Source organism: Gouania willdenowi, chromosome 11 (genome assembly GCF_900634775.1).
Source record: "Gouania willdenowi chromosome 11, fGouWil2.1, whole genome shotgun sequence".
NCBI classification, from domain to species: Eukaryota; Metazoa; Chordata; class Actinopteri; order Blenniiformes; family Gobiesocidae; genus Gouania; species Gouania willdenowi.
In genome coordinates, this window is record NC_041054.1 from 1,925,912 (window position 1) to 1,947,657 (window position 21,746).

General features: G+C 38.2%; 1 protein-coding gene across 1 annotated transcript in view; it reads right to left on the reverse strand.

Moving 5' to 3' along the window:
- Positions 1–9,174: 9,174 nt before the first annotated feature.
- LOC114472319 (POU domain, class 2, transcription factor 1-like) overlaps positions 9,175–21,746 on the reverse strand; it is an 84,279-nt gene continuing 71,707 nt past the window's right edge. Inside the window, exons 5-16 of the mRNA XM_028461532.1 lie at positions 20,489–20,716; positions 19,271–19,540; positions 18,672–18,792; positions 18,487–18,578; positions 16,833–17,093; positions 15,498–15,639; positions 15,267–15,415; positions 14,165–14,362; positions 13,366–13,414; positions 12,257–12,395; positions 11,173–11,246; positions 9,175–9,548 (exon numbers count right to left, since the gene is read on the reverse strand). Coding sequence (XP_028317333.1) covers positions 9,175–9,548; positions 11,173–11,246; positions 12,257–12,395; positions 13,366–13,414; positions 14,165–14,362; positions 15,267–15,415; positions 15,498–15,639; positions 16,833–17,093; positions 18,487–18,578; positions 18,672–18,792; positions 19,271–19,540; positions 20,489–20,716 — 2,097 coding nt within the window. The remainder of the gene's footprint in view (positions 9,549–11,172; positions 11,247–12,256; positions 12,396–13,365; positions 13,415–14,164; positions 14,363–15,266; positions 15,416–15,497; positions 15,640–16,832; positions 17,094–18,486; positions 18,579–18,671; positions 18,793–19,270; positions 19,541–20,488; positions 20,717–21,746) is intronic.

The window sequence follows — 21,746 nt, forward strand, 5'->3', positions numbered from 1 at the left end:
AGACTGTTTAGTAATGTAGTAAATATTACAAAGTGCTGTGTAAATAAAGTTTTTCTTTGCTTGAGAAAAATATTTGCTCCCTTTGTACCTGCTTATCCTGTACTCGCTCACAGGGGATGCTGGAGGCGGAGCCAATCACATTGCGCAGGAGACAACCAATGCTCATCAATGTGCCACAAACTGATCTGCAAAACAAAGTGTTTCTCAAAATGAAAGCAAATAGAACTAGTTGATAAAAGTTTTTAGGATAATCTCGTACTTATGCCCCACACAAAAATAAAAGAACACAGACTCTGGAGATGACTTTGGTCTAAATTCGCACTTTATTTCTAACACTTACAGGTTTCTTTTGTCCCGTTTTCCCCTTGCCCGTCCCTCCCACTCCCAAAAAACAACAGGCACACAGATAGTAGCAATGAGCTAAGAGAACAGTGTAGAACCCAAACGTTTCCAACAGAACCAACTCAGACAGAGAACAGCATATTGTAAGAATACTTCAAAACAGGAAAGGGATCAACCACCACCGTGGGGTTATACTAAAGAACACTCTGAGGGGTTTCACGTCATAAAACCATGGGAGTTGTACAATGCGGAGAAAAGGAAATCAAAGTGGAGCTCTTTGGTTTTCACTATTGAGGTTTTTTTTTCTTCTTTAGCAGTAAAATCTTTGCTGTTCTCTTAACCTTTGGATTTAAGCTGCATTGTAGAAAAAATAAAGGAAAATAAAAGGTTTCTTTAGATTCCTTCCGAAACAAATCAACGATAACATGGGCCGACAACGACGCTGACGGGAGTGATTTTCTCTTTATGTCGTTCACTCCGTCTGGCAGCAGGTTTTTACATTTGTGTGTACAGACATCCTTTAGGTTCATTGCGTACAGTCGCACACAACAATCCTGAATGCTTATATACACATGAAACAACTGTGTATGTGTAGGTGTTTGTGTGTTGTTTAGAGCTGTAGCGCCTCCCTGTGGTGGTTTTTAACTTTGGTATCATTCTCTGTGCACCACAGGTGAGTGCGACTACACAGGCACACATGCAGACAGAAATACAAAGTGGGTTTGGTTAGAAACGGTCAACCTGGGGCCGGCATTCGTCAAGAAGACTCACAAGTTACAGAAATCTTTGCTCAGAGTTGTGCTTAAAAGTGAGTTTTTGAGCTTCAAAGTCCTACTTTTGGCAAAGACTGAGAATAATACTTTAATATACTGTAAATACTGTATGTACAATAAATAAATAAGAGTTAACATTTAAACTGGAAACAGAAGACAAGCAAGTTTTGGTTTTTTCGCAGCCAAGTCTTGATCTGATTGTAAATCGATGTATGTTTAGTTAAGCGGAACAGATGACATACGTACACAACGTGAAAAACATGACAACAAATGCGTCATGCTAGCATCATCCACAATAATGGTGCGTTCACACTGAATGCGACTTTATCGACAATGACGACTAGATTACATTCAAAATCAATGTAATTGATGAGACATCAAGCAACTCGCGTTATTTCAGTGACTTAATTGCGCAATCTAAGTCGCCGGAAGTCGCTCAAAGTTGAAAATTTTGAACTTTTCAAGCGAATTCGAGTGACGCTGTGTCACAACATCCAATTGGCAATGAGTTTCTGCCTACATCACTTTCCCCGGTCATCACGTCACTGGGTTAGATGAAGCGCTGAAGTGAGCTAAAAGCACGACTATGTTTAAGAGACTCATTGCGGGCAATTTAAGTAACAATAGTCGCTGAAGTCGCGTTCTGAGCCTTGAGTGGTTAAAATGCAAGCGATGGTTTCTGCCGGTCTCGGAGTCTCTGTTTTCAATCGAAGTCTAGAGCAATTAAGTGCACTGTGAACGCAACCACGCTTGGTGCAGACTGAACACAAGAAGTAGCAGAGATGGCGTAGAGCACAAGGCATTGTGGGTGGTCAAGAGAGCCGGTGACTTGTCATGGGCGATTTAAGCAACTGTAGTCGCTGAAGTCGAGTTCGGTGTGAATGCACCTTAAAACTGGACGTTTGCAAAGGCCTTTAAGTTGATGTCGAATATTATTGTTGTTCGTATATATTAAGTCCTGATGGATCAAAAGTAATACAAGTTAAAAGTCTCTTATGAATGTATAATTTTGCCTTTTCCAAACATAATTTTGTATGTCTAAAAACAAACAATTTAAAAATGTTTAACGAAGGGAAGTTGAAGATATGTTGAAATTGAGGTTTAGCAAGGTGAATTTACATTACCAATATATTTAACTTCCATTCTGCTGATTCGAGGTGATGTGTGAGATATCAGAATTGACGCATCCCATGGACATGACTGGGAAACGTAACTTGGTGTCGTCTAGACATGCAGAATGAGGTTGTAGATATCTGCAATGTTCATTCTGACTCTGACAAAGTGAATTGCAGATATCTCTAGCCGATTTCTGTTGAGATGCATGAAGACACCATCAATAGCTCTTTAGGACAGGGTTCTTTAAACGTGATTTATAAAGTACCGCACCAATAAAAAGGAGTTTTGGGAATCTTGATGAATGCCGACCCTCGGGAGTTCAAACCCTTCCCTCCACAGCAGTGAGAAAAACAACACGTCCTACTTCAGCCATGGAACTAACGGACAAAGACCTGCGTTACATCCCTCTCTCCTGAGTTCACTTCCACCTCTTCTCATTAAAGCTTGAGTGTCTATTTGGTTTCGTCAGTGTTGGAGGTATGAGTTCGTGAGTGGAGTCACAGAGTTTTCCAAGAGCAGGTGAGACGGAGTGAACGGAGGACAAAGTTATCTTCCTTACTTTAGTTTTCTTTTTTAGCATCCTCAAAATGAGTTTTCTTTTAACAAAAAGAGTGTTTTTCTTCTTGAAAGTGTGTCTTTTTGGAAATTTCGGCTGAATTCAACAGTCTGATTGGCCGGTTAAGGGCTGCGGACCACATATTTAATACCCCTTCACTAAAAAATAAGTTAAAATATATAACATATATTTATACAAAAAATATACAGAAAAATACATAAATAGATAAGTAAATAAATAGATAAGGCAAATAAATAAATAAATGAATACAAAAGTTAAAAAATAGATGCTAATTGTATAAATTAATTATTTTATAGGGGACCACTATATGTGATGTTTGACATCATTTTAGTTTTTTACTTAATTAACAAATGTAATTCTTTTGATGTCCTGCTGATATATTTTTTAAATTGTTCCCTTTTTTAGCATCTTAAAAAACATTGTTTTGTAGCAAAACCTTCTGCTTAGCTATTAATTTCATAATTATCTTTACATTATTTTGATCATTTTCTCCAACATTCCAGACAAAGTTTGGTTCCATTTCTGCTGTTTCTCTTTAAGACCTTCTACGATTGCTAATATCTCTCTATATGCAGACGATGCAGTCCTATTAATGAAGGAGGGAATAAAGGAAACCTCACTGATGATTGTGAGATATTAACACAAACACTCCATGTTTTCTTGTGTCATTTGAAATGAAAGAGAGTGACAGTTTGTGACCTTAAATCCTCCGTCACAGCATCTCAGCTCCTCTCAGGTTTACAACAGTCTTTAGGTTTGGTTTTCCTTTGAAACATTCGTTTGGCTTCTTCTTCTTCCTTTTTCTCTCTCTCTGCAGACACAAGCCTCACAACAACCCCTGAAAAACTAGTACAAAGACCCAGAAAGACTTCAGAAGAATGCAATAAATACATAAATAAAGCATCAATAAATTAACAAGGCCAAAGACAAACAAGTTCATAAAATACAGACTATTTTCCCCCCGAAAAAGCACACGCCTCCCTGCAACAATAAATACAAATACTTTTTTTTTAAATCCAACAAAGAGTCCGTGAGAGATAAAGAGTTTTAAAGCTTTTGGTTCTTCAACGTAGTCGTCGTCGTCATCTTCGGTTGTCGTCAAAGGACAATAGTTAGTCACAGACTTTTTATACACAGAAAAACCTCCTACGAAACCTGTGAGAGCTAAAGGATACATTCGCTCTAACAGCGGACGCTAATTAGCGCCTCAGACCACTTCCCTCCCCGTTTCCTCCCCATCACCTTCAGAATCAGCTTCTTCCAAAAAGCAGGCGTCACTTTTTGAACCCTCGTCTGTGTTTGTTTTCCAATCACATGGATAGAAGTTTCACCTCAACTTTGCACAGGTTGGAACTAAAGACTTAATGATGAATAAATCAGAAGTTTACAGCTTTGGTTTAAAAAACAGACTGAAAAAGAACCGTTTCTTGCTATATGCGAATAACTTTTGTTAAAAAAAATTACATTTTCTTTTACACCACAAGTAATATTCTTAGGGTTATTTCATTTTCATAGTATGCACTTCATTTTGTGTTAGTGTTGTTTCTTTGAATTTCTTTCAAGTTAAAAGCATTTGCTGATTTCTAACTTGTCAGTTTTGTTATACAACAATTACAGAATCAGATAAACAATGGGACAAAAGGGGTGAAGTAATCTAAAGTGCCCGATATCTCGATTATGCATGTTTAAAGTTCCTGTAAGTTAGCATTTTGGACTTAAAAACAGAATTTCTTGTTTGTTTCTTTTCTCATTTCATGCAAGTCTTTTTTAAATGTAATTTAAAAGCATTTGAGAAGCCTTTTTGGAAGAGTTTCCATTTGGTGGATAAAGTCCAACTACAGTTGCGTAATCCAATCAACAAACTCTCCGGTGAGTCAAGTGCCACGCCTTCGCCTGACCCCCAAAAACATGGATTTAAGCGCTTTGTTAGTGAAAACCAGATAGTCAGAAACAGTTGATCACAAAATTAAAAATCTATATTTCTGCCCAGAACTATTTTTTTCTAGAAGTGTACAATTCAACTTTTGTTTTTGGATAAAAGAAAAAAAAAGAAAATTAAAATCACAATAATCGTTACTATCGAATCACATTAAATCACAATTGCGATATATATCGAATCAAACCTATTAAACTAAATTAGGACAAAGCTTTATTATATGAGCAACATTTCCATCAGGGAAACTTTTGGGAAAAAAACATGTCTGGGTTCGATACTTTTTAACATATTGTTTTCGAGAAAAAAAATGACCAATTAAAATATTGTGTGTGTATTGACTAATAATGCAGAAAAATCCTTGTTTTCTTGTTCCGCTAGATTCAATTGATGATTTTCATCACTTTTCCTTTCCACTCCGTTTTCATCAACCGTATCCATGGAAACCCCAGAACAACTTTTTGATGTCAATTTTTGTAAAGGCAATAAAGGACATGAGTTATTAGAACAGGAACCATTAAGTTGTAGCTCAGTGTGTGATGGCTGTGACTAACTTTCATATTGTCCATTCCACTCCGTTACCTTTAGTGGAAAGACCTTCACCATTCAATGCCATATTAAACAGAAATTAGAAATAATTCCTGAAAGATGATACGGAATATGATGCAGCATGTGGAATCTTGTAATCTGCAAACAATCATTGCTATATTTCCCCCATCAGTTTTTGGTCACAACTAAGAAAAACAGTTGTTTGTTGTTTTTAAATAAATTAGAATAAAATACAGTGTAATTAAGTTATTGATAAATCTATCAAAAAATTGGGTATTTTTAAACATTTCAGAAAGTGAATGAATGAAGCGTAAACTGATCCGTGTGATTGGAAAAACTCTTTTTTTGGCTTTTCTCTGACTTTAAAAAAAGCACTCACTGATGTCGTTTGGTTTGTTATGAAAAAGACTTTACACACTTACACACACACACACACACTCACTCACGCACACGTGCACTCACACTAGTTGTGCATTGGTTTTGGTTGTTCTATTTGGTTGTACGTCTAACAAAAAGTTTCGCTTTTGGTTTTCAGGTTTGGCTTTTTCTTCTTTTTAACGACTTTCTGCCTCGTTTTTAGAAACACTGGAAGCTACATTTTCACAGTTAAACCATGAAACCATGAAAGAAACGTTTTCTTTTAAAAAAAAAAACCCAGAGCAACAACCAAAGAGACGAGAAGATATGAAACCCACCCTCCCCCCCACCTTCTTCCTTCCCACGCCGCTTAATAAGTAGAAAGCAATGAGACGAATCCGTACAATCGGTAACAGACACAACCATGGAAAAAAAAAAGAAAAATATATATATTCTCAGTCAGTTGGTTGAGGTTACTTCTTAATTTATCCATCCGTGAGAAAGAAAGAATGAAGCCGAGGACGGCGGAGGGAAGGAGGGGCGGGGCTTCTGTCCGTGGTTAGAGAACAGCAATCACAGTTAAAGACGGACAGACGGACAGACTTGGCCCCTCCTCCCTTCTTTCTTTGTATTTGGTTTAGAGACAGTTCAGTCACTCATACATACAGTAACTAGTAGCAGTAGTAGCTTTGGGTTTTTGGTTATTTTTTGGTTTTTTTTTTTGGTCCACTGCTTCCAGCCCTCCTCCTCTTCCTCCTCCTCCCGCTCTTTTTCTTCTTCTTCTTTTCCCCCCGCAGCTCTTTATACCTTTGGCTCCTGAGCTTCTTCTTCTTCTTCTCTGGTTTCTTTTGGCCCTTTGATCAGATCTTTGGAGACAAAGCAGAGGGCAGATGGGAGGGAGGATGGAGGGCAGGGGTTTGGGGGCAGTAAAGGGAACGCCGGTTGCTTCACCTAATTCCTTTGTTCTTTTTTTCTGTTTTTTGGTCTGTTTTATGCTCGGAGTGTATGTGTGTGTGTGTCTGTGTGTGTGTGTGTGTGTGTGTTTTTCTTTGACACTGCTGAGGTTTTGTCTGGACACGCGTCTCCCGAGCGAATCCGGAGACGTCGGCGCCAGAGGCGATGCTTTGGTTTCCATAGAGTGACTGTCTGCTGGTGGATGGGCAGTCTGGGAGATGGTGTGATGATGATGATGGTGATGATGATGATGATGATGATGGTGATGATGGTGTTTTTGTTTTTTTTTGAAGGATGATGATAAATCAAAGTGGAAAATCTCAGGAGAGTCTGAATCCGCTTTCTTTTTGTAGGCAGTTCAAAGACCGACGGGAGCGTTCTTGCTTTGGTTTGAGTAACACTGATGATGATGATGATGATGATGTAAATATTTAAAAGTGAAAATCAGACTAAGCTCCACTTAATACAAACAAAAACTAAAGCAAACGCACCATTTTAAGTCCAACTAACCACTTTTTTTTCCCAAACGTGTGCTTGTTTTACAGCTAATAACGCACCAGACGGGTGGAGTTTTCCTTCTCATTAACTTCTGCATTCGCATCTGTTTTTTCTGCATTAACAAAAATATTCAGGAACTCATCAGCCCTGTAGACGTGTGAAAAATGAAACAAACCCTCCAACTTTTCCAAACGATAAATGAATTGCTCCTAAATGGAAAAAAGGCAAAGACTTATTGAGTGGTTTACAATAAGAGATGATTATTTAGATAATTAATAAGCTTCTGCATTCACACATTTGTTCTTACTTTTCCTTTCCTGTTTGCAGGAAAAATATAAATCAATTGCTTTTAAATGAAAAAAGGGAAATATTTATTGAGCGGTTTGCAAATAGAGATGATTCATTTAAAAAAAGTAACAAAAACATAATAATTATTTATTTACTTTTATAAAAAAGGAAGTGTTTAGATAATAAATTACATGGAAAACGGTCAAAAACAGAGAGTTTAAGGGTGTTAAAGATGGACTGAACCATCTGTGTTAGTTGGAGGGGGGTGAACACAGAAGCTCATAAGCTACTGTGTTCACACATTTGGTTTTTCCGCAGTAATAAAAATATTCAGGAACTCAGCAGCCCTGTAGAGGTGTAAAAACAAACAAACCCTCCAACTTTTCTTTTCCTGTTTGCAGGAAAACGATAAATTAATTCCTCCTACATAAAAAAAAATAGATTAATTAAAGGAAGTATTTAAATAATTACATAAAAAAACGGTTAAAAACTGATAGTGTAAGGCAGGGGTGTAAAACTAATTTTAGTTCAGGGGCCAAATACGGAGCTGTTTGATCTAAAGTGGGAAAATGACTAATTTGAACAGTGTTTTGCCCTAGTTTGCACCTCTACACATATATATATATAAAATACAATATATGTAAGAAACCAACAATATCCAATAAGCAATAAGTGACAGATATCAGTCCCAATAGAATCTACACTTTACATTACCTAGATGTTGTGGCTAGTTTCTATTTAATTAAGAAAAAATATTGTGTCATAGTTTGAGGAAAACTGAAGGATTTTGTAAGAATTTTGAGTTTTTTCAACTGTTTAACATTGACTGCAATCGTGGAAATATTGATGAGTTTCATTTACACAATGATTCATGTTTTTCTGTCTCTTTTTTTAACTTTCTCCTGCAGGCCGCATTGGATGCTCCAAAGGGCCGCATTTGGGCCTCGGGCCTCGAGTTTGACACATGGAGTAAGGCTTTTAAAGATGGACTGAACCATCTGTGAGAGTTGGAGGGGTCTTAAAAGTTTCACTGAATCCGAAGATGTAGAAAAAGTTTAAAAAGCTCTTTTTTTAACGTAATGGTAGCGTTAAACCCCACCCGTCTGCTGCTCCCAGCACAGGAAAACCAACGCCACCCGTGCTAGGCTAACTGGTTTGTTGGCGGTGAGGTCAGAGGTAGTAGGTACAGTAGAATAAAAAGAATAGAATCAGATGTTTGGGATGAGCTGATCCCGCTCGGATCAGGATGAATAAAAAGTCTTTTTCAGCTAAAGCTTTTCTCTCCGTTTGTTGGTTTTTTTTTGGTTTTCAGTTTTTGGTATTTGGAGATTTTGGTTTTAAATCTTTGTACGCGTGTGTGTTTCTTCTTCTTTTTCTTCCCTCTCGGCGCTTGTCAAACAAGTCTGTTCTGGCCTCCCATTGGTTGGTCACACACAGTTCCAGTTCTCATCCCTGCCCTCATTGGCTCACGTTCCTCTCCAGCTGTAGTTAGTCACTTATTTGGTTTCAGGTCCCTCCCTTCGTTCTGCGGTTCTCTCCATCCTCTCCATCCTCCGGCTCTCTCTCCGCGCTTCCTCCTCGCGTCCGTCCGAGTATATTTTTTGGCTTCAGAGGACTTCCGGCGAGGAGATGCAGAGAGAGACTGAGTGAGGGATGGATCAGACGAGAGATGGCTTTGGTTGAAAGGCGAGGTTGTAAAATTTGGATTTCTAACGCTCCCATGATGCTCCTCCTCCTCCTCTTCCTCCTCCCCCTCCTCCTCAGTAACGTCCTCCTCTGATTGGACGTCACTCGGCCATCGTCCCGCCCAGAGGCGGCGGCGAGGCTTCGCTGAAGGAGCAGAAGGAGGCGGGGCTTGAACAGGGAGAGGCGGAGTCATCCGGGCTCATCAAGCTGCTGGTGCCGGTGGGCGGAGTCTGGGAATATGACGGCCTCGGAATGCCCATGATGCTGACTCCGCCCCCGCTGCTGCTGCTGACCAATCCCATGGCCTGCGTGGATGCTGTCGCCATGGAGCCGGTTACCATGGGGAGGAGAGTGGGGCGGTTCAGGAAGAGGGATGGACGGAGGGAGGCGGGGCCTCCGGGTGCACCCAGAAGCATGTGACCTGCTCCACCTTCCAGAGCGGAGATGTTGAGCTGAGCGCCGCCAGCTGCTAGCGCTGCACAGACAACAGGAAGTGACAGAATTACAGCAAACAGACGACAGGAAGTGACAGAATTACAGCAAACAGACGACAGGAAGTGACAGAATTACAGCAAACAGACGACAGGAAGTGACAGAATTACAGCAAACAGATGACAGGAAGTGACAGAATTACAGCAAACAGAAAACAGGAAGTGACAGAATTACAGCAAACAGATGACAGGAAGTGACAGAATTACAGCAAACAGACGACAGGAAATGACAGAATTACAGCAAACAGACGACAGGAAGTGACAGAATTACAGCAAACAGACGACAGGAAATGACAGAATTACAGCAAACAGACGACAGGAAGTGAGAGAATTACAGCAAACAGATGACAGGAAGTGATAGAATTACAAAATGATACAAAAATATACAAAATTATGATAACTACAAATATACAAAAATGATTTAAAAAACACAAAAAAATGTTAACAAAACAAAAAATAAAAATAAAATACAAATCAACAAGAAAAATACACAAATTGACTCCAAAAAGAAACAACATCAAATAAAAATACACACAATAAATTCAAAGTCCATAAACAGACAAAACGGCAACAAAAATACACAAAATCTCCCCAAACACACAAAATGACACAAAATATTAAAAAAATGATCACCCCACAAAAATGTCGACAAAAAAAGGAAAAAAATACAAATCATCAAGAAAAATACACACAATAAAGTTTGACTCCATAAACACACAAAACAGCAACAAAAATACACATTTTTTTTTTTAATTACACAAGACAACTTCAAATATACAAAAAAATATTAAAAAAAACCCACATAAAAGTGTTACAAAAGAAATTTTTTTCACACACACAAAATGACAACAAAATTGCTCCAAAGGCACACGAGACGACAACAAAAATAAAAACAAATAAACAACAAAAATAAACAAGATGACGATAAAAAAATTCACATAATTACTGAGAAATCGGTTTTGTTCAGTTTTCTGCTGTAAGAAAGCATCTAAACAGAGAAATATTCACACAACCAAAGCGACAAAAAGGCTGCAAACTATTGACTTTCAGTGAGTGAGAGTAAACACCGTTAACGGGTGTAAATGTTGGTGTTGGTGGCCCCAGAGGACAAAAAAAGAACCCTGAAATCCTCCATCAGAGCCACATCTGCACTTTCCTTAACAGACTGTTTCCTCCTCATCAGCACAGGGTCCTAAAAGGATGTGAAAGGATGTGAAAGTGTGCAACGCTTTGTATAAAATGAGGGACTAGAAGCCGAGCGCTTTAATTGATTTAAAGAAAAAAGGCTGAATTTAGTATTTTTCATCCTGAGGCCTGATGTGCAGGAGGAGGGATTGTTTACTGTAAGCTTTGCCACAAGGCGTTCCTGCTGTGACTGAAGGAGAATCACAGCCTATTGTAGGAAAATATAATTGAATCTTTCAGTGTTGGAAAAAGTTTAAGCAGAGGATGAAGAGTGAGGGGCGGAACGCTGTCGGCAAAACGTCTTTAGAAGCTTTTCAGGGAGATTCACTCGGATAAATGAGAAAGTATCAGGTACACACACGCACACACACGCACACACACACGCACACACACGCACACACACGCACACACACATGCACACACCTTGCATGGTAGCCAGGGGATTGCTGCTGATGAGGGCCTGGTTCATCCCTGTGCTGACTCCCATCATTGTGTTCCTGAAATACAAAAAACACACACACACACACATCAGTCTGATTCTACTCAGCAGGTTCTTAAAGTTTCTACTCGTATTGAACGACTTCACGCGGGGTCTCGATCACTTCCTGCAGTGGGAATGTTGTGGTGACTGTGGTTACCTGAGATTAAATTAGCATTCTGACAATTAATCCAGGGACCAATAAAGGGTTTAGACTGTTTTTGTGGTTCTTTGTATATTTTTGTTGTCATTTTGTATATTTTCCACACATTTGGTGTGTTTTTGAGTTTGTTTTGTGCGTTAATGAAGTAATTATGTTGATTTTTTTGGTTTTTTTGGTGTCATTTTGTGTATTTTTGTTGTCGCAATGTATATTTTTCTCTCATTTTGTGTGTTTGTGTTTGTTTAATGTGTTACTGAAGTCATTTTTGGAGTAATTTTGTGTATTTTTGTTGTCGCTTTGTATATTTTTGGGTCATTCTTGATGTTTTTGTCACTTTTTTCATGTTATGATGTTATTTTTGTTCTTATTTTGTTCTATTTTCTGTTACTTTTGTGTACATTTGTAGTTATCTTATGTGTTTTCAGAATATGTTTCTGTATTTTTGTTTTCCTTTTGTGCAATTTTTTGCAATTTACTAAAAAATCTGTGTATTTTTGCTGTTTTTTGAGCCATGTCTGTCATAGGCTAAGATAAGTGTAGCATGTACACAAGTGGTGTAAACGATTACTAAAATGTATTTTTATCTATTAATCTATGAGTATTATTTTTAGCTTTGGATTGGAAGTGGAATTTAAGGTGATGAAAAGGGGTCCCACCTTAAATCTTACTCAGGGGGGTAAAATGCTTAGAACTAGCACTGGTTAGTGGTTTTTGGGTGTGTTTACAGCCCTGCTGGTGCACTGATAAGGTTAATAAAAATACTCCTGCTCAGATTCACCAACATCTCAACATTAAAGGTGAAATGTTCTCCAGCAGGAGAAAACTCTTTATCGGTCTTTAAGGTTCTACCAGGAGAACAAACTCACCCAGTGCTGAGCCCGGGGGTCCCAAGGCCGGAAGGGGCGGGGCTTGCTGTGCTGTGAGGAGGCGGAGACACAGAAGAAGAAATGGCTGCTGAGCTGACCGGGGTCATGGGGCCGGAGGCTGAGGGTGACGAGCCAGTGCCTGAGAGGAAGAAGCAGAGATGATGATGATGTGGTTCATTTTACAAATAATCACTTTGAAGATTTGACATATTTATCAGGTAGATGTTGTGTATGAAACTACGCTGATATAGGCTACGTGCAGCCCTCGTTCTAATTTTGTGTAAAAGTAAACGCACAAAATGACGCCAAACATATAGACAATGAACAAAAAATACACAAAATTTACTTCAAAAACACACAAAACATGCAGAAAAAACAGAAAAATATACAAAACAACATTAATTATACACAAAAATGGCTCCTTAAAAACACAGAAACAAAACAAATCAACTCCAAAAACACACAAAATGAGAGAAAAATATGCAAAAAATATGCAAAACCACAACAAAGTCAGACAGAAAACAACAGGAAATGAACTCCAAAATCAACAAAATAGCAGAAAAAAACCTAAAACAACAAAAACACAGAAAAATAATACAAAACCACAACAAATATACACAAAAGTACTGCAAACACACAAGATGACAACAAAAATACAAAAAACAAAACAAAAACTAAAACCCAAATATACACAAAGCAACAGAAAAATAACATAAAACACACAAATACAGAAAAATAATACAAACATTACTCCAAGAACACACAAAATTACTACAAAAATACACAAACACAACAAAAAACATAAAAAATGACAAAAAATGTCCTGTATTAATGCTGTAATAGTAGAAATGTAACACCTTAAATCTGGGTCGTTAACCATCTTCAGAGGAATTAGTGCCACCTATTGGACTGGAGTGTGAAAACTTCTAATATTTCTATCTGATTTGAATCATTTCACTGACAAACTGAGGTCCAGACTCATAAATTGTTCACAGTGTTTGTTTCCTGTCAGCTCGTCTGTGAAGTGTGGCTCCATAAATCATAAAGAGGTGAAATGAAAGAGTTTTTCATGTTTGTCTCCGTGAATAATGTAGTGATACTGGACTGACCTGTGGTGCTGAGGCTGGTGGTGACCTGGGACAGACCGTGACTGGATATCTGAGGAGAGAAACCACAACACTTCCTCACATATTTACACACACTGGTTACTTTCAAAATAAAACTTGAGGGACGTCACAACACGAAGAGGAAAGATAGCTGCGTTGCCAGGTTGGGTTTATTGCAGAGGTTTCCGAACCCTATTTTTTATATCACAAATGTCTGATCCCATAAATGTTTTTATTTTTTTTACTTTTTGATCAGTTTATTTAAAGTGTGTTAAAAATAGGATTAGTAACAAAGTGACATCAGAACTAGATTTATATTTGAGAAAGTTAAGTATAGAATACAGTTACTTGATATTTATTGTGTGTGATATGTATTTGAAAAATAATCATAATTAATCCGTTGTTACCTTAGTTTTTTTTGTTTTTACCAATTACTAGACATTTCAGTGGACCTCATTTTAATTCCAGGCAACCCCAAATGGGATCCCGACCCAAAAGTTGAAAAACACTGGTTTATTGTGTCTGAAGGAGGACGTTTAGAGGCGTTTCTGACACTCTCTTTGGAAAAAAGATCAGCAAGATCTGGAAATGGAGGAATTTCAGCTTGGAAATTTTGGGAATATTCAAAAATACAAACTTTAACGGGGGATAACTTATGGGAATTAAGCGGAAATTTAGAAACTGAGGTAAATGACTTTAAATGATGTTAAAATATATTTTCCCACCTATAAATGAATAGAACAGTTATGTTTTTATTAGTATTTTCTTGTATGGATGTTACGTAATAATGAGACTAAAGTACCATGTGAGGGCTGTAACAGGGGGCTTTGTGCGTCACCACAGGCGAGCTCTGGCTGGGTAGAGGGGGGGTGCTGCTGCTGGACGGGTTGATGCGTTTCTCTTTCTGTCGACGGTTACAGAACCAAACACGGATCACCTCCTTCTCCATGTTCAGCTGCTCAGCCATCAGCAGGATCTCCTCAGAGGTAGGCTTTTGGTTCTGAGCAGGAGAAGAGAAAACGTCCAGTTAATAATTCACTCATCAATAACTCAGTGTATATTATTAGTATAATATATATCATATAAATGTGGATGTTTACAGAAGATTACTCTATTATTATGTAATATTATATAGTTTTCCGATCTTTTTTTATTGTCCAAAATTCAAGTTTTTTCTCAAACTTGTCATAAAATCATAAACATTAATGATTTAAAAATATCCTTAAAATCCTGCATTTTATTACCACTGTGTATTTGTTTTTTGTTGCTCTTTAAAATTAAAATACTCAAATTGAACTATTCTTAGATATTCTTTTATTATGAAAATATGATCTTTATTTCAAATATTCAGTAATTTTATGTCTACTATTTTTATCTTGTATACTTTTGATATAGTTTTACTATTTTCTATATTTAATCATAAATAAATAAATAAAGTAATATGTGTTAATTCATGTTCTTATCCAGCGGTAAATTATTTATGTATTGTCAATGAGTTATTTATTTAGTTAATTAGCATTATTTATTAATTTGCTTGCTTGATTATTTACTGAATAATAATCCTTTTATTTATTTACTTATTACTTAATCTATGTATCTATCTATTTAGCTATTAATGTATTTATCTATCTATCTATTATTTGTTTAGCTATCTATATTATTCAATAATTATTCAATGTATTTATCTTTCTATCATCTATTTATTCATGTATTTATCAAGCCATTTTTATTTATTTATCTATCAATCTATTTTTAATTAATCTATCTATCTAGCTATTGTTTTATCTATCTATGTATTAATATATCCATGACTTTCTTTGTGATTTAAAAAGTCATGAATTCATTTATTGATCCCGTTGATTCCAGGTCATACATCTTGTATAGAGTTCTAATCTCATCCTCACCGTGCTGAAGTTGCGTTCCAGCATGACTCGTACGTTGGTTTCTATGCTGGTTCGTTTCTTCCTGCGTCGTCCAGGCAGACCCTCCAGACCCATCATGGGGGAGGAGATGGAGGAGGGGCTGGGCAGCATGCTGTCCACCGCCATGGTTTCTGAGGACCAGAGCGTAGGGAAGGTGACACCGCTGACATGGTGTGTGTGTGTGTGTGTGTGTGTGTGTGTGTGAGGCTCTACCTGCGTCACTCAGCCACTTCTCCAGCAGAGGCTTCAGTTTACACATGTTTTTAAAGCTGAGGTTCAGCGCCTCGAAGCGGGAGATGGTCGTCTGGCTGAAGTCGTTGCCGTACAGCTTCCCCATGGCCACGCCCACATCGCCCTGAGTGCAGAGAAGCATTTTACGCAACATCATTTGTTTGTTTGTTTAGAACAGGAACAAAGAAAAACTACAAGAACTAAAAGTATTTGTGTACAAGGAAACCACAGGAGAGAAAATGAACAAATATAATAATAATAATTTTAACCAATTCTCAGCCATTCTTCTGATTTAATACTTTATTTATGAAATTGTTATTGCTTCTATTAATGCCATTGATGTGGTTCTTTTAGCTCTAAAACCATAATGAGCTTCATTTATTGTTTTATGTTTTTCTAGAAATCTGTCTGAATGAGAATTAAAGAGCTTTTCTAAAAGTTTTGTGAACTGTATTCATTAAGTTCATTATAATTGTTACTACTATAGAACATATTTGTGTTATCAGCAAACAAGGTTAGTTTTAGTCATTTAGATACATTGAATAAATCATTAATATACAGTATATACTGAACAGTTGGGGACCCAATACTGAGCCCTGGGGGACACCACAAGTTCCATAATTCTGTAGTGTATTCAGTGATGTAATAAATGCTTCGATTAATGCCATTGGTCCTTTTAGCTCTTAAACAATATTGAGCTTAATTTATTGTTTATTCTACTCTAGAAATTTTGGAAAATTGTGGCAGCATGAAATAAAATCGGCCTAAAATATGTAAAGTTATGCTTATTATCATTTTTGTACAGTAGAATAATGTTTGGGACACAGCCTGTTTTAAACGACACATTATACATATATATATATATATATATATATATATATATATATGTATGTAAGAGGTTTCACAATACTTTCAGTAACATCCTTTATTGATGACATTTCTATATCACGACTGTGTCTGTGGATCGTTTGCTTTTACACTTTTTTAACAATATTTATTATCTCATGCTCAGATGTTGGCAATATAAGCAATGATTGTGGATTTGTATTTAAAATACAGCTAGATTGATGATTCATAATGTTAATACTTTTGTTTTATTTATATTTACAGTTAATTACAATTGTTATTACTGTAGAATACATTTGTGTCATCAGCAAACAAGATTAGTTTATAATTTAAACAGTTGGGGACCCAATACTGAGCCCTAGGGGACACCACAAGCAATACCAAGTGTTTGCCATTATCATTTTTACCAGACAGTAACTTTTTAACCAATCATCTGTGTCATTCCATCCCTGGTACAATCATCTGTCTCACCTGAGTGAAGCCCAGCTTGATCCGCCGCTGTTTGAAGGTTCGGGCGAACTGCTCCAGCTCCTCCAGGTCGCTAGGCTCCTCCCCCATGTGAGGGGCGTGGCCTCCGGCCGTCAGGCCTGGAGTTACGGAGGAAACCATGGAGCCGCCGGACGCTGACGAAGCTCCTGCAGACGAGACGACGCCCAGGCCGCTGCTTCCAGACGCCACCATGGAGACGTTACTGACACCACCAGCATCTACGGTCTTCTCCCTCGGTAAAGTCTGGGAACACACAAGGACACAAGCGTCAGTGTTTACACTCAGGATGTGTTTGGAAAAGGTTTGAACCATGAAGAACTCAAAATGTGCACATTTCACAGATTTAATGTATGATTGGACTTCCTAAAGCTCAAAGTCTTGATGTCACATTGTTTGGTTTCAGAAAAGAAATAAATTCTCTTTGTTACAGAGCTGCTCGTTTTTGATGCTGTAACGTAGACCGCACAGTGACTCCCTGAGTCGCCTCTCCCCATTGAGTTTCTATAAACATCCACATGCCTGCACCTCCTCTGTGCTTTTAATATTTTATGTTCACAACACGGCTTCAAAAACACACAAAACTAGAACAAAAACACACAAAACTAGATCAAAAACACAAAAAACAATCACAAAAACAATCACATAAACACAAAACTAGATCAAAAAAACACAAAACTAGAAAAAAAACACACAAAACTAGATCAAAAACACAGAAAACTAGAACAAAAACACACAAAACTAGATCAAAAACACAAAAAACAATCACAAAAACAATCACAAAAACACAAAAGTAGATCAAAAATACACAAAACTAGAAAAAAAACACACAAAACTAGATCAAAAACAATCACATAAACACAAAACTAGATCAAAAAAACACAAAACTAGAAAAAAAACACACAAAACTAGATCAAAAACACACAAAATTAGATCATAAACACAAAAAACAATCACAAAAACACACAAAACTAGAACAAAAACACACAAAACTAGAACAAAAACACAAAAAATGAAAGAAAAATGTACAGAAAAATACACAGTGATTCCAAAAATACACAAAACTAAAACAAAAATACAAAAAATAGTTGAAGCAAAATACACAAAATAACCAAAAACACACTTTGAATATATTTTTATTTTCATATTTCAAATCATAAGTTCAATAGACTTTTAGATATGAAAACAGAAAGTTTTCTGAAACTATTTCCATTGTATCAATAGAAGGGAAACCACCAGTTTCTTAACAATGAATTCCTGTGTTAACTTAAAAAATAAAGGCTGAGAACACGTGATGAGGATCAGAGACTTCATACTTAGATCTGAACCACTGCTTACTTGTCCTTATATTTAACAACACAGTGAGAAACCAGTCACAGGAAAACATGTTCACCAGCTGAGCCGTTACACCCAATTGGATCAAAGCTCAGTGTTTTCCTGTTACAGGAATAGGATGTTGTTTTGATGATCACACACACACACACACACACACACGCACACACACGCACACACACGCACACACACGCACACACACACACACACACACACACACACACACACACACACACACACACACACACACACACACACACACACACACACTAAGGAGTAATAACAACACAAACAATGTTGTTCGTACCTGTGCTTGGAGTCCCAGGCGAGGGGGGGACGTCAGGAGTCCTCCTGGGCTCTGCTGAGGTAGCTGGATCAGATTAGATGAGGAGAGCAAACCTGTGGAGCAGAAAAGATGACGTTTAAACAACTGACAGGGGACAGATTCAGTGTGTGTGTGTGTGTGTGTGTATGTTAAAACACTACACCCACCCTGCTGCTGCTGCTGTTGCTGAGCCTGTGTGGGCTGAGACAGGAGGAACTGGGCTGGAGACTGGAGAGGATGACCTGGCATCAGAACCAGCTGCTGGAGCTGCAGCAACTGCTGGATGTCCTACAACACACATTAAATGTTGATATATCATAACATTTAAAAGATAAATAAATAAAGTCATAGCTTTCAAAATACACATACGGAAATACATGTGACGTCATCAAAATGCGCTGCTTTGGAGTCAGTTGAAAGCTGTTATCAACGTTTAATTTAACTATGTATTTATTAATCAAACAATAATTTGACATATCTTAACTTTTTAAAAAATAAAATGAAAGAACAGCTTTCCAACTTACTTCGCCATGTTTACTTTCGGTTCCTTCAAAATAAAAGGCCATGTGTCGTGTTTCAATGCCTAAGGTCGTTGAGTCTGATGACTTTTATTTTGAAGGCTGAGGCGTGTAATTTGACGGCGCTTGGTTTTACATGTGAGGGCGTTAGATTTGACGGAGGTTTTGCTGAGTCATGAGTCCGTTTATAGGTTTTCCTGATGCTTCACTCTGAGACCTGAGGATGTCCTACAATGTTACTCTCTCACCTGTGCTGTGAGCTGGATAGGCTGCGATAGGGCGAGCTGCGGCGGAGGCGGGGCTTGCACGCTTTGCTCCTGTTTGATCGGTTGTTGCAGTTGCATCTGGGATTGCTGTTGCTGCAGTTGCTGCTGCTGCTGATTGGCCTGTTGCTGAGCGGCGGCGTGAGCGGCGTGAGCAGCGTGAGCGGCGTTGGACTGTTGGACCGCCGCCGCTAACAGCTGAGCCTGAGCCTGTTGGAGGAGGAGCTGCTGCTGGGCTGGGAGGAGGGCTGCAAGCTGAGAGGAGGAAGGGAGGAAGGAAGGAAAGGAAGAGGAGGAAGGAGAGGAGAGGAGGAAGAGGAGGAAGAGGAAGGAGAGGAGAAGGGAGGAGAGGAGGAAGAGGAGAAGAGAGGAGAGGAGGAAGAGGAGGAAGGAGAGAAAGGAGAGGAGGAAAGAGGGAGAGGAAGGAGTGCAAGAAGGAGATGAAGAAGGAAGGAAGGAGAGGAAGTTAGGAGAGGAGGAAGGAAGAAGGAGAGGAAAGGTGGAGAAAGGAAGCAGGAAGGATCAGGCAGAATAAGGAAGGACAGAGAGGAGGAAAGAAAGAAAGGTGGAAGTAGAGGAAGTAGAAAAAGAAAGAAGGATGAGAGGAAGAAGGAAGGAGGGAGAGGAGGGAGAGGAAAGAGAGAATGAGAGAAAGAGAGGAGGGGAGGAAGAAGAAAATGAATAAGGAGGGGAGGAAGGAGAGGAAGGAGAGGAAGGATGGAGTGCAAGAAGAAGCAAAAGACGGAAGGATGGAGAGGAAGAAAGGATAGGAGGTATGGGAGAATTAGCAGAAAGAATGAAAAAAGGATGACGAGGAGGAAAATAAAGGTTGGAGAAGATAAGGAGGAAGAAATGAGAATGAAGGATCGAGAAGAGGAGGAAAGAGAGGGAGGAAGAGGAAGAGGAAGAGGAAGAGTCAACCCAGGTTCAAATACTGTCAGCAGTAAAAGAACAAAACAAGCCAAAGACATAAATCCATCCATCTTTAGGTTCCTCTAAGAACATTGATCAGGTGTTTGTTCATGAGAAAGAGAAAATAAAACTCATCATTAATCACCTCCAAAGAAGCTGAAATCATCAGCTTCATATTGACTGAACACATAAAACATCATTATCTAAGCTTTTACTTTGAAATTCTCTTGTGAAACTGGAGTTTAATATAGTCTCACTAGTGTGTGTGTGTGTGTGTGTGTGTGTTCTTACCCCTGCCAGCTGACTGCCAGCGAGCATCAGCTGTGTGTGATGGTGCTGAGCCGCCTGTTGCTGTTGTTGTTGCTGTTGCTGTTGGTGTTGTTGCTGCTGTTGTTGCTGTTGTTGCTGCTGTTGCTGCTGATGCTGCTGATGTTGCTGATGTTGCTGCTGAGGAGCAACTGGAGGAGGAACAGGAGGAGGAACGCTGTGTGGAAACTCTGAGCTCTCCTCGATCTTTCCCTGAGGGAACAAAAGTTCATTTCTCTTTAGTTGATTTTTTCAGCGTCTGCAGATCTGAAGTTACTGAACTTTAATTGTTTCGTCCTGAACGAGGCTTTTGTGTTGCTGTTGTGTCTCCTTTGCCTCCAACAACAGAAACTTCTTTATTTCATGTATTTCTGGGGTTTTTTAGATTCATCTGTAGATCGTTTTTTTCTTCCGTCACATAATTTGGGCTCGTCTCAACTCCTTCAGCGTTTGACCGATTTTGACAATTAAGATATCAAAATGTGTCAGAGATTCATCACAAGGCTGCTTGTACTTTTGGGATTTGTAACTTTTATCAATCTTTTTTGTTTTACAAAACTTTTTGGTTCAAATATTTCCCCATTCATTTTGATTGGAAATTTCAGCATTTTAAGATTTCACTGCTTCACCTTTGAACTTCAGCTGTTCAACTAATGCTATGCTAATGTTAACATGAGGCTAATGCTAGTGCTAGGCTAATGCTATTACCAGGCTAATGCTATTGCAAGGCTAATACTAATGCAAGGTTAATGTTAATGCAAGGCTAAAGCTAATACTAGGAAAATGCTAATGATAGGCTAATACTAATAATAGGCTAATGATAATGTTAGCTAATGCTAGGTTAATGTTAATGCTAGGTAATGCTAGGCTAATGATTGGCTAATGCTAATACTAGGAAATGCTAATGTTAGCTAATGCTAGGTTAATGTTAATGCTAGGTAATGCTAGGCTAATGATTGGCTAATGCTAATACTAGGAAATGCTAATGTTAGACTAATGCTATTACTTGGCTAAAGCTAATACTAGGAAAATGCTAATGTTAGACTAATGCTATTACTTGGCTAATGCTAATGCAAGGCTAATGATAGGTTGATGTTAATGCAAGGCTAATGCTAATGTTAGCAAATGTTAATGCTAATGCAAGATTAATGCTAGAAAGAGCTAGGCTAATACTAATGTTAGGCTAATGCTAATGTTAGGCTAGTTCTTGGCTAATGGTAATACTAGGCAAATGCTAATGGTA